Consider the following 13,991-nt stretch of genomic DNA (forward strand, 5'->3'; position numbering starts at 1 on the left):
TTGTGTGCTTAAGTATTAGGAGATAACTGAACTGAGTGACGCAGGGAACGCCATGATTGGATGCATAGACGAAGGTGTTAAGGCGAAGCTAGCATTTTTTAACAATCTTTTTTTAATGATACTTATAGGAGGCAAATAAGCAGATGAATCACTTGTTGGTAAGCTATTACCATAGCCCATGGACACCTGCAACATTAAAGCAAGTGCATTGAATGTTTGAATATTGTATCGGTCCAGAAATATAGGATGAATCTTCTGAAATGATTTTTGCGTCTAAGACCGTAATCTGTTAAACAAAAGCCATTGTTTTGTGTGTTTGTCTTATCTTATCTTTTTTATCTTATTTATAAAAACCTTCAAGACAAGAGCGTAAGAGATGTGAGGCCGCGCGGTAACTCACTTTCAATCCCTCTGTTGTTGCGGGTGTCTATAGGCTACAGCAATTGCTTACCATCGGGCGATTCGTCTGCTCGTTTGCCTCCTATATCATAAAAAACCGGCCAAGTGCGAGTCGGACTCGCGCACGAAGGGTTCCGGACCATTACGCAAATAACGGCAAAAAAATCACGTTTGTTGTATGGGAGCCCCACTTAAATACTTATTGTATTCTGTTTTTAGTACTTGTTGTTATAGCGGCAACAGAAATACACTATCTGTGAAAATTTCAACTGTCTAGCTATCACGGTTCATGAGATACAGCCTGGAGACAGACGGACAGATAGACAAACAGACAGCGGACGAGTCTTAGTAATAGGGTCCCGTTTTTACGCTTTGGGTACGGAACCCAGAAAACAATATTAAAATAAAATTGAACTTTATAATGATAACGCTACGGAGCCTTAACTTCTGTTGACTCTTCTTGTTGATACATTTACTTAGGTTCCGCAGAAACAGTTGCATAACTAAATAACCTCGGAGCATGTTCTTAATGTTTTGGCGGGCGAGACGTGAAAAATGATAATTTAATTTATCGATATAGGATCTCCCCACCTATCAATATATTCTTCCCCATAGAATCCGATGTCTGGGTATTACTTTTTCCCGTACCTCAAACTGTACAGTATGCTACAGAGGAAAATTACTGCTAAACAAATTTATTTGGAGGGGTTACCTAGTACTTTGCTCCCCACTAATAGGTAATAGTGCTCCAACAGTTTTTATATATATTATGAAAACTATATCAGTACCTCATTTAAATGTTACATCATGGTAGTAATGTAATGATGGTCCAATTTATTAATTTTGGAGCAAAGTAGGCACATTTTACGATACGTTCCGCCATCTAGTCCCATTCTCGGCAGCTCGAATAGCATGTCTAACTTATTAATTAAAAGTAGTGCTAATAGCTCAGGGAAAGCGGGGCAGGTCCCGGGAATAGAAAAAACGCGTTGCTATCTAGCCATGCATTTTATGACTGCATGCCTAGGTCAAAGAGGATATAATAGGATAGAGCGGTACTGTCATAGTAAATTTTGTAACCACAGTAAATTCAGTGCCATCTATCGACACACTTTAAAACTAAAAATGAAGATTTATAAAAATACGATAAAATGTATTTAAATATGGATAAATGATTTTTTTATTTGAATTATGTTGAGGCGATGGCGCGCCAGCTCGAATACCATCCTCTGCACGTTGGCCGACCGGTGGGACTCACCGTGGCTGAAGCACTGGGTGCAGCTACATGCCCCATTATGTGAAATTCTGTTTTAATATTATGTTTGTACTAACCCTAGATTTAAGTATTAGTATGTATGTTACTAACACATTATGGACTTATTTGTTCGAAATAAATTATTGATTGATTGATTGATTAATTATTTTTATATGATTTTGACCCATGTTCTTTCACTGATTTTCGAGGCACGTTTTTTCCTTAGACTGTATCCATCTATTACGGAGTTATATCTATCTTTGCCTAGGTCAATGTACAGTAGGGCTTGTGTTATGTTATGTGTTAAACGCTATAAAATTTTAAGACAATTTACTAAAATATTTTAACTTTTGTGTAGGTAATGGTTTGTTTATATATTTATTTAAACTTTATTGCACAAACAAGAAACAACAAATGGATGACTTAATGCCTATGGCATTCTCTACCAGTCAAAGAGAGATGTTTAGAGCTATTGTAAACAACTAAAAGGAAAAACACCATAAACTAAATAATCCCGTAAGGGATTCGTGTAGGAGGTGCAAGCACATACTGCTCGTTCTATAGAATTGGTCAAAGTCGAACCTTTCAAAGGTTGCATATACTTGAGAGTTTGGGGCAAGTTTGGGGCAGGTACCGCCGTGTCCGGGTGGCCTAGAGGAGGGCTTTAGCCGCGTAAACTGAAGATGCTGCATGCATTGTGGGCTGAAATTCGGCTCTCATTGACATAGAAACCAAAGTTGTTATTTTCATTTATTTTTATTTTTACATTTGATGATAGAAAATATTGAAACTTATTGTAAATGTACGGTAATAGTCACGTGACTTTTCGTAGCGTCTGTCATGGTTATCCCGATATATTATTATTTTTCTTTTGGCGTTTGTCAAACTTGGCTTGGCAATAACCGCAACCATAATACGCTTGCTTATATGTTTAAAGAGGTGCGGGTAGATTGGCAGCCAAGTTCTTGATGAGCTCGTCCATATGTATGATGTTGGAGCGCGCCTGCTGTGCGATGCGGCCTTCAGGCAGCTCAGGGGGCTCGTGCTTCAGCAGTTGTACGGATTCCAGGAGGATCCGCCGTGATTCCTGCAAAAGACGTAATTTATTATATTCTGTAGAATTTTAGCTGTCTCTTTTAAAAACAACACACGTCTTCTAAATATCTGAGATACCTACCATTATCCAGTGTATGGGAAGGACATGAAGGTTTTGTACAGCCTATCTTATGCCATATTTATTGTGTGTGTTCTGTACAATAATGAGTTTAATACATACATACACCTACATATAAAAACCATGAGAGCGCCTGTTGGACCTTTCTTTTGTAAAGATGAAAGTAAGAACGTAATTTAAATAAATCATTTAAGCTACAATTTTGGAGCAAGAACTGGAGCGCATGCACTGAATGTGCAATTGTGCATACCGTGTGCCGTGACGAAAAGGTAGATTAAAGAAATAAACTTTAAAAATAACCGACTTCAAAATTCCAAAAGAAGTGTACCTACTCTATTCGGTTGTACGTATATTTAATTGTTTATTGTATTTTTTTCTCATTTGTTATTTATATGTTAAAGCTTGTTACCTCAGAAATCCGTCATCTCTCAAGCGATTTGGAAAATATTTTTTTGTTTTAAACCTTTATGCCTACCTACAGATTGGCCCCATTTTTGTCAAAATGAGGAATTGAGGGAACTCCCACCTAATGGTAACATTCATTTGACATGTCGCATGTAGCTCAAAGGGCAGGGCGCCCCGTACGGTAGCCCCGTAGTCTCACATCTGCTGCAAACTTGCGTTATACGGTGACATTCGTACATACCGAGACATATCCGAGCATGACCCCGGGCCCGTCAGTCATGGACTTCCTCCGTCCTGTCTCTGCCACTGCAGCATGTAGCTCGAAGAGCAGGGTGCCCCGCAGGCGGACCTCCGCTGCAAAAATGCAATTTAAAGATGAAAATCGGGTCAATCAACTTTTCCGTGTCACTTGTTACCATGAATACGTTTTCCTGGGTTACGAAGTCAAAACCCTGGTGTTATGGTATTTAAATACTTAAGGTAGCCAAACACGCACATCTGTGGTTTCCATAATGGGTCATCTGCTAAGCATGTTAGTGAAACGTAGCATCTACAAAATGTCTTCTAAAAAAGTGCCCTATTATAATACCCACCCTGAATGGAATGATTTACACGCCCCTTCTCTACTTGAATTAATCAACATTTTTATTTGAAAAGAAACATGGAAATGGGGCATTCTACAGGCTACTTTCTCGGGGATGTGACGCGTATGACAGCTATCTAAACCACGACAGAACTTCAGCAGCAGTCAGCTCGCTCTTCTGACCAATAAGCTGGGCTAGAGCTAGTGATACAGTCAAGCAGTGAGAGTAGGTAGAGGTATTAGATGCTGTTTTTAAAAACGCTTTTATTACCAGGTGCCAAGGTCTCAAGTAGATCAGCTATCCCACGGCAGAGTTGCGTCTTCAGCAGCAGTCTGTCGTCGCTGACTGAAGCCAATCCCAGCTCGCTCTCTTGACCAATCAGCTGGGCTAGAGCTAAGGAGACGTCTGTCAGGTAGTAGTGGCGAGGGTGTAGGTAGGCGCTGCAGTGGTTTATGAACCTGGGAAAGGAATTGCCTAAATAACAATGTATATAGTATGAATTTTCTCAAATGGTTTTTATGCCTAAGACCCGAATCTGCAACCCTAATAGTATAAGTTACTCTATGGTTTACTGGCGGCAGAACATTGCAGTAATATTCCATATTAAAAAGAATACCTTTCACAAGCATCAGCATCTCCCTTCGGCATGATGCTCAGCTCCCTCCCGATGTCCTGCAGTAGCTGCTGCATGATGGCGTCAGAAACGGCGTCCTTGCAGACCCGGCAGACCCACATCTTCTGGTCCAGGTTGCGGGTCGACGGGTCTGGGGACTTGGTCTTGTGCAGGATTGGGACGAGGAAGGTCTCCGGGAGGAGGTAGCCTTTGCAGCCCCTGTGGTGATGGAATGAGCATTGTTTTAAAATATTACACAGAATACTCGTTTATCTGACCAACATTATATTATTGGCGTAAACAAAATATGGCGGAGAAACGGCAAATTTTTTTTTTGGACAGGTCAAATGTAATGGAAAACTGTGACCCTATAATTCTTAATTTCTAAAATAAATGGATCAATTTGGTAATTTTGTACCTACTATAAGACACATAAGCATAACACATATAAGTACTCACATAATAATAATAAATAATAAATAATTTCTTTATTCAGATACGGTGTTCCAAATTTGTTAGTTTGTTACTTAAAAGCTAGGTTATTTATATTAAAACTATTTTTATTACACACTAATTTAAAAAATATATATCCCCTGAATGGGGGTTTATAAGTGAGGACATCCAATGTCTTTGTAAAAGACTGTCTGGCCTGTCCGCTAACATATTTAGTATGCTGTTGGCACTCCCCTGTATTCTGCTTCTGATGGACATGATCTTTTTACGCATAATGGCGTGGAAGTCCTCTACGTGTGCGTCGGCGAACATGCCCGATGCACTGCAGAATCTAGGGAGCCCCATCAGCACCCTAAACATGTTATATAGAGGACTCGTAAGGCGCTGAGGGCTCTCTGAGTATAACTAACCCACAGGCCGCTGGTGTAGAACGATTGACAGAAGGACTTGAACAAGGTTCTCTTTACTTCCCCCGTACAATGCGCGAACCTGCGAGCCAGCATATTCCCCCGAACCGCCAGCGCCCTACGTTCCCTCTCAATATCACTATCGTCCTTTAGGTCACTCGTGATAATGTGACCTAAATATTTGAACCGGTCAACCTTGTCCAGCTCCTTTTCATACAGCTTGATGGGCGGCACGTACACCGACGACATGCCCCGCACCGCGAAAACCATAACTTGCGTTTTGAGACAATTGTACTTCAGTCCATGTGAATCAGCATAGGTTTCGCACATGCGCAGCAGGTCCCTAAGTGCACTGACTGACGGACTCAGCAACACCATATCATCCGCGTAACTAATGTTATTGACCATTTGGCCATCTATAGAATACATAAATAAATTATCCATCTACAGCCACATACATATTATTGACTTCTTAAACCATAACTCCTCCTTTTAACTTGTTCGTAGTTGAGTTAAATGAAGTAACCTCATAATCATAACTTATCAGTAGAGTTTTTGCAGATAGATACACGTACACATGAGATGTAGGTAATCTTTTAAAAAAGGGAATATTACGCGAAACTCTGCGTAGGGGGCGCCACTACCACGATCTGAGGGTCTATCGCGAAACAAGAAAATCGAAATTTCGTTATCTAACATCTCTGTCACTTACATATTCGAGAGATAAAGAGGCAGATAGCGAAATTTCGGATTCGCGTTTCCCGGTAGGTCCTCTGTAAACAAACCGCCTTGATGCATCAATGTCATATTTTATTGTCTCTGAAAACTTGTCAAAAACCTGTTAAAGGTACAGTATGTATAAGTTAACTATGGTTTACTAAAAAGGCTAGTGCTGCACTCTGGTGGCAGAACATTGCAGTAATATCCCTTATTGCGAACACCATGCTTGGTGTTTGATTGCAGATCTTTGATCTCGTTCTTATCAACTCGTCACAGATAAGATTAGATTAGGGCACGCAATGGTTATTGTGCAAATAATGTGTTACGTAGGTAAATTGTTCAAATAATGTTGTTGTTGAGAATCCATCTACGGTTTGAGGCCATGTCTTTTCATTTCAAATAGTTATAATCGTAAGATGTGTGAGTTCGTTTGACATTTTTTAGTATTTTATGTAGTATTTGCGCAGTTTTTCGGATTAATATTATCTTTTTAACCAAGCTGCAGGTTAGTCATAAAAATGAAAGTCAAAGAAAATCTTCTTACATTATAAAGTATTTTGAGTCTATTTAAGAGTCCCCGTCAAGCTCGGCCGAATGAGGGCTATCGTTTTTTTGCTCACCAGTTGGCGCCTCTGTTGATGATGGTCCAAAAGACTAAAGCATGGAGACTATATAAAGGAGCCAAATCTCTATGTACGAAAAGTGTCCATCAAAAAACAGTAATTAGGCGGCGCCACCATACACCGAAATACTACCAAAAACAACCTACGTAATTTAGTCGGGTTATTTGTTGCCTTATATGGTTCATGTTATACTCATGTCCCAGAGCCTAACTAGCGCCACCGGAGAGATAAGGAACTATTATTTAAAGATGAAAGCGGTCACTTTTGCAACAATTCTGCCATAAGAGATTGGCATCCTTTCTATACCATCCATAGACTAAAGAACAGCTGTCAGTCATTGAAGTGACAAGTGTCATTTGACATTTCGAACTATGGAAAAGACCACCATCTGCACTAGCGCCCCTAGCGGCGAATTCATACCCGTTAGCCCTCATTGCACCTTCCCATACAAACGTAACTACGTGTTTGATTGTAATGAAACTTTTTACATACAATGACATGTGGTATATCTATTCTATAGGTATTTTACGTGACTAAGTGTGAACGAGCTTTTAATAAAAGTTATATTTACATAGTAATTTTACGTGTATGGTGCCACCTCCACACTGCCACTGCAAAGCAGAATTAGCTTCAATTCAAGCTTGGTTAGACCATGGAGACTATATAAATGAGCCAAATATCTATGTATGAAAAGTGTCCATCAAAAAACAGTAATTAGGCGGCGCCACCATACACCGAAATACTACCAAAAACAACCTACGTAATTTAGTCGGGTTATTAGTTGCCTTATATATGGCTTATGTCCCAGAGCCTAACTAGCGCCACGGGAGAGATTAGGAACTATTATTTAAAGCTGAAAGCGGTCATTTTTGCAACAATTCTGCCATAAGAGATGTGCATCCTTTCTATACCATCCATAGGTTAGACTCTATAGCATCACGTGTATCGTCACGTGTTTCTTTGATAAATCATATACCACATAATATGCACAGTCACAGATTATATAATACCACAGTCTTTAAAGACAGTAAACTTTTGTGCCAGAAAATTAAATGCAGTGCTAATCAGACTTTTCTTTACATTATTCTTATGTTTTATAAATAATAATTGTGATGGATGTGAGAGCATATTAGCAGACAGTTCTTTTTGTTATCTTTAAGCAAACTTTGTTTTAGTGAAAGATCGAGACACAAATAATCAGACGAATAGGGTAATAAATTTGCCTAGAATAACGGTGGAATCATTAATTGTTATTCACTGATTACAGTTTAGGTTCCTGAAAGAAAAGAAAGTTAGGATTTCCCTTGACTTGGAACCTCAGAACTACTGTAGTCTGTAGGGTCTCAGTATCTACCACGTAAATCAAAAATCAAATTTTTTTACAGTGAAAGTAATCACATGCTTCTTTCCGGGCTTTTAAAAGCCTGTAGGTACTCTTGATATTTGAAGAGCCCCATGCTTTGTTTACCCACCAGTACGCAATTTTAAAACGGCTATCAATTATTGCAAATTTTATGTCATTATTTTTAGTTCGTTTTAAGTTACTGTGCTAATATTTCCTTTCTATTTATAAAAGTAAACCTCACTTACTTCTTTTTACATTTAATGGCGCTGTAATTAGTCCCGAACTCCGTTGGATCCGCGCAGCGCGCGCACGCACATTCGAAGAACTTGGAGTCCGCGAGATGATGGCGCCGGGCTTCGGTGCCCCAGAGTGGGTCTGTGTAGCAGACGGTGATGTGACTGCCTGAAGAGATGTCTTGGCCCGCGCAGAGGACCTGGAGAGCATGCAGTGGTTTAAAAATGGCCAAGTGAATAGACTTCGTTCCTTCGTTAAAAGTCGACGGTTTAAATTTCGGAGCCTAGTTTTCCCTTTGGGTTGAATGATCAGCTGGCAGTTGTTTTTGGTAAAATCAATACCTGCGCAAGTTCTTGGGATTAGGTGGATAAGTGCTCGGGCTCTATTAAGATGTAAACTGCAGTCGTGTTTTTAATTATAAAAAAAACATTCGTTCCATTTGCTTCTATCTAAGTTAAGACTTACAATCTGCCCATCAGAAGTGAAGCTCTTGTTGCAATTGGCGCGGCAGTTGTGTTCCACCATGGAGATACGATCAAAGACTGACACATACTCCGGCTCTAGTAATGGGACTTCGTGGCCGTTTATCTGTAAATGAAATCAAGGAGTCAAGCCAGAGGAGATCGAAGAACTGGTAGCTAGTTTAGATGGAAAGCTTCATGGTTATAAAAGATACCGCCGTAACCATGGACGCTGTAAAGTGCAAGGTGCTAAACTTTACACACTATTATTTTTGCAAGATTGCACCCGGGTCACATAACACAAAACGTGTTCACGTCTTTCCTGTAGACATACCCAAAAATTAAGGGATATAAAGGTTAATTTTCTTAACCCTTATCCACATGAAAATGTTCAAGGCGTGGAACTTAACATGCATTAGAGATTTGAGAAGTTACTTGTAAAATTCCGCAGCACTTCATAATCTCCTCTTCACTGAACACCCCCTCCAACTTGAAGAACTTCCAGATAAACTCCGCGATCATTTTCTTATCGTTCTGCCATTTGTCAGTGCCACGGCGGTCTTCACAGTGAGACTCCAGGGCTTGGAGTTTCTCCCAGAGTTTGACGTCGTGGTCGCGTTGGTAGAGGCAGCGGAGGACAGTGATACACTGGTAGTTTGGGTGCGGCACGCCGAATGATGAGGATGGTATGGATACCTGGAATAAAAGTTGGAGATGGGTTGAGACATAAGAATAATTTTAAAGTAGGAAAATCATAGTTAGAGGAATTGGACTTAGAATAGGAAACATATTGAAGAAGGGAGGACAAAGATAACTTTTCTCTTTACTGTTCATTTTTATCTTAACCTTCTCCCCCCTTTTCTCGGTATAGTGGCACTCTGGTGTATGCTCGTCTCGCATATTGCAGTCTTGAGAGCAGAAGGGCCACCCACACAACTCGCAGTCCACCGTCTTGCCCGCTTCCAACTGCTTGTAGCAACCGAGGCACACTGGTGGAGTCACCTGCAACAGTTTATCGTTACTATATACTAGGTTGATTGGTATTCCCCAGTCATTTTACTGGAATAGTTGAACAGGATATGGAACACTTAAAGGCTAAGTATTCGGAAAGTTAGGATAATTTACCGATCTTGACCAGTGTGCACTGATAAATTTTCTGCTTCTAATGCTAATACCTTTTCTTACGAGTGTTATAGTTCTTTATATTAACGGAGCTTTTTATCACCCTTGTTCTGTCAAAGGCTACAAAGATTACCTACTTACGAAGGTCCACTAAAAATAAGTTTTTACTTCACCACCACGTCACCAGACACGATTCCCTGGTCGCTTCAAAGAACCTTTCGAGCTTCTCATCTCCCTTCACCCTGACTGGAGTACATTGGTGCTTGTGCTTCCAAATAGCTGCTAAAACAGGGTGGCCAACTTGGAGGCATACAACTTTTTAATGCCGCCATTTTGTTTTGCCTGTTACCTGTTACTTGGACACCCTGTACTACTGATGTAGACCTGTCATACACGTTTTGTAAATGATGAAGGAACTTACTTGCGAAGGTCCAGTTATCAGAGGCTTTTCCTTTACCACAACATCACCAGGCTTGATATCCCTGGTGGCCTCAAGGAACCTCCCAACCTTCTCATCTTCCTTCACCCTGACCGGCGTGCATTGGTGCTTGTGCTGTTTCCAGTGCTGCTTCTGATGCTCTCGAGAGCAGTAGTGGACTTCTTGGCAGCCGGAGCATTTTTGGGAGGACGGGGCGAGGCAGATGTAGCAGGAGCCGAGGGATTTCATTGTGAGCTGAAACGTGAAGGTAAAGAAGATTTTAAATTATGGAAAGTAATGTGGATGAAACATAAATGAAGGCATAATGGTTTTTTAAACTAGTAATATTTGATTGTACGCCGTCGCTTCAAAAAAAAAATGGCTTATAAGTATATATAGTACAGTATAGTAGTATAGGTAGTTCGTGAGATAATTCTTAGAAATATCTTTGATATGATATTTTCACCTCAGCAGCTCGAACAAGCCTACTTTCGTCACTCCCTGGAGTGAGGAAAAGTACGACTTTCGTCACTCCAGGGAGTGAAGCAAAGTAGCTTTTTAATTTACTGAAGGCCATGAACTGCCACTTCATACTTTCGGGGTCTATTACAAATTCGAAATACATTTTAACCTTTAATATGTTCTCACTACTGAAGTGAAAAATTATATGTGTATATGTGTCACACGAGAGCAAAGTTATTTTATATCTCGTGTTTTTGAGTATCTCGCTACGCTCAAGATTCTAATTTAAAATCACTCGCTTCGCTCGTGATTAAATTATAGAATCTTTCGCTTACTCGGGACTCAAAATCAACACTCGCAAGAAAAACCAACTTTCCTCTCTTGTTGCACAAATAAATATTGTCGTCTAGTTGCATTAGTGTTTTATATAAAAAAAAAATGGTTAAATTAGAAACGAACAGTCAAAACAATAAGCATTTAAATATTCGATAAATATTGCTATTACCAATTGCAAGGCGTTACCGGCATCGGACATAAAAATGAAACAAAACAACATATAGTCCACGTATAGTCAGCGGGAGAGCTAACTCCCCTCCCCTCCCTCACCCTTGCGTATCAGAGGGCCTACCGCAAACACCGAAGTTCGCAAATTGCGGGCATATTTCTCTGTCACTCTAATTAGTAGGGCGCTACCTAATTGAAGTAAAAGAGAAAGATGCCTGCAATTTTCGAACTACGGTGTTCGCGGTAGGCCCTCAGTTGTATGCAAAGAGTGTCATGCAGCCGACGGGTAGTGAGTATCTACTAATTCTAGTGCACAGTAAAAACTACAGGAGGGGAACGTGGCACGCTTATTTTTGTTGAAAATGTTGCTCTGCGGTCCACCTTACTCCACGCATCAGAAAAGAATTCTCAGAAAAGTACTAGATTGTAACTAATTAGTAATTACTGACAGATTATACATTAAAACCAAATAACTGACCAGTGCCGGTACCTATTTAATTGTTTTGACGACCGGTTTGGCCTAGTGGGTAGTGACCCTGCCTGTGAAGCCGATGGTCCTGGGTTCGAATCCCGGTAAGGGCATTTATTTGTGTGATGAGCACAGATATTTGTTCCTGAGTCATGGGTGTTTTCTATGTATTTAAGTATTTATATATTATATATATCGTTGCCTGAGTACCCATAACACAAGCCTCCTTAGGCTTACCGTGGGACTTAGTCAATCTGTGTAAGAATGTGCTATAATATTTATTTATTTTTATTTATTTATTTATTTTAAATAAATCCCTGATAAAAGCGTTTTATTCTACAAATAGTAAATCGCATCTAAATCTATGATTGTAAGTATTTTAATCAACGTTTTAAAAATGTCTAATACGCAGGAATAATTTCAATGTAACTACAAGAGTAACTATGTCGGCAAGCTTTTGCGCACTATTTTCGTTTTCGCACAATACCTATGCGTTATAGTTTGGAACAAATATAATTATTATTGTTCATGAATTCGCATCGCATTGAAAACATTGCACCAATTACGAAACTATTGAAAATCATTTCACACATGAATGCCCTAAATTTTCTTGTCAGCGCCGAAAGTTCACGATACTTAAAAGCAGTTTAATTTCTCGTTGTGATTTTTATATCATCCACTGACCACCAAAGCCGGTTCCGACCAAAATTGTGGACACTTCAATAAAAAAAAACTGTGTAAATAGGTGTTCCTGCATACCTTAGTTTAAGAATCCACTTAATCACAACGAAAGCTACGCGCCACGTGCGTGCGCGCCGGGAGACTGCATGCGAAGGCAAAAATAGCACAGTGCTGAAACTACTGAAGCTACTCTAAGAAATTTGAGGCCGGCGTTAAAGGTATGTTACACGACGTGTTTTAATTTTTGTCCTGAGGAATCGGATATCGGATATGAACGATTTCCCTGCAACCCTACAGCAATACAACCCAATTCGAACGTAGGTACACCGATATCATAATGACATTTAACCGACGTCATTCAGTTATAGATTTCGCTCGTACTTGTCCGTGCATATAACTAAATAACATGATTCAATAGTTATTTATGATACAAGTGCGGAAAAGAGGTAATTCGAAACGAGTGGCGATAAATTAAAACACGACCGCAGGGAGTGTTTTAAATCGACACGAGTTGCGAATTACATTTTCGCACGTGTATCGTACAACGTTTTACAGTACATATGGCCCTTCAAACTTTCGACATATGCACGAAAAGTGCTCATTCCCGCACTAGTGCGAAAAAGTAGCACCATATGTACTGTAAATATCATTATGATGTAATTGTACGTTCGTTTTCCTGATAGTAGGCGGTTTCTCTAAGATCAGATCCCTAGAGAATATGTAGTGTTACTCTAACATCTTTATTAGGAGCAAGACAAACGGAGAAAGTCTTTTGGAGCGCGGTAAACAGGAAAGGGGTTTTAATTTGTACTAGTCGGAAGACGTTATCTGTAGAGGCTTGGTGTATGCTGCATATAGTTACCGAAGAGTAACTTTAAAGTAGACTGAATGCCACGGAAATTATCTAAATAGCATGTCGTGCTGAAACTTTTGTAATGAAAGAGGATAAATGTACAAAGCTTTAAATAGAAGGCGCTGCAACCGTTGAATTGAACATGACTGCATAATTAGAATCCAATTCAAATCGAAAAAAAATAAACCACAGATTGCATGTTTGGGTTCGTGTCGCAAATGTAGGCGCAGGGAAGTCGCTGGGCGCCCTGTGAACGGGAAATGGGTCAGGAAATGTGTAATGTGTATTCACATTGTCCGATCCGACATCGGATGTCGGATGATCCTTGGAGCTATGGCACAGTCCTTATTTTTTGGAATAGGTTATCTTTTGAATAATGAACATTTAAACAGCTAATAAATATATATAAAAATGCGCTTCTTAAACACATTCATATAATTTACGTCAAAGACATCCGATATCGGATCGGACAATGTGAAAACGCTGTAGGTAACGGAAACTGCACATTTATTTTGTTTTACGTTGATATTAAAGATATATTGGTTGTGTTACATTACCTTACCGTCCATTGGTGTTTAATAATACAACGAACCTACTTAAAAGGGTTACTTGCCTCATTCGTAGTTCTCATAAGGCCGGTCTTTACGAAGTAATATATATGTCTATGTGCATCCCTACTTTGTAATTACCTATAGTCTCAGAACATCACTATTGTAAATTGCGTTGTTTCTTTTGCAATTTAGCATTTTGTGCACAAATACTGCCATCTCACTGCTCTATAACTATTTAAAACTGTACTGTACTAATCT

The 13,991-nt window shown here is 39.7% G+C and overlaps 1 protein-coding gene across 1 annotated transcript; it reads right to left on the reverse strand.

Annotated features, from left to right (window-relative positions):
- Window positions 1-2,530: 2,530 nt before the first annotated feature.
- LOC134746955 (SET domain-containing protein SmydA-8) lies at window positions 2,531-12,493 on the reverse strand. Its single transcript, XM_063681528.1, has 10 exons — window positions 12,408-12,493; window positions 10,217-10,468; window positions 9,520-9,675; window positions 9,109-9,369; window positions 8,678-8,800; window positions 8,224-8,411; window positions 4,434-4,649; window positions 4,088-4,275; window positions 3,475-3,587; window positions 2,531-2,741 (listed from the first exon to the last, which is right to left on the reverse strand). The coding sequence occupies exons 2-10, from the start codon at window positions 10,460-10,462 to the stop codon at window positions 2,586-2,588; spliced, it is 1,647 nt and encodes a 548-aa protein (XP_063537598.1). The 5' UTR covers window positions 10,463-10,468; window positions 12,408-12,493; the 3' UTR covers window positions 2,531-2,585.
- Window positions 12,494-13,991: the final 1,498 nt, after the last annotated feature.

This window comes from Cydia strobilella, chromosome 13, assembly GCF_947568885.1.
Source record: "Cydia strobilella chromosome 13, ilCydStro3.1, whole genome shotgun sequence".
Taxonomy (NCBI): domain Eukaryota; kingdom Metazoa; phylum Arthropoda; class Insecta; order Lepidoptera; family Tortricidae; genus Cydia; species Cydia strobilella.

Excerpts from the sequence above, each read along its gene's own strand:
- LOC134746955 (XM_063681528.1), bottom strand. The coding sequence starts at position 10,462 with ATGAAATCCCTCGGCTCCTGCTACATCTGCCTCGCCCCGTCCTCCCAA. Across the intron at positions 9,676-10,216 it reads TGATAACTGGACCTTCGCAA|GTGACTCCACCAGTGTGCCT; the intron begins GTAAGTTCCTTC and ends AAACTGTTGCAG. Across the intron at positions 4,650-8,223 it reads GCCATTAAATGTAAAAAGAA|GGGCTGCAAAGGCTACCTCC; the intron begins GTAAGTGAGGTT and ends CCATCACCACAG.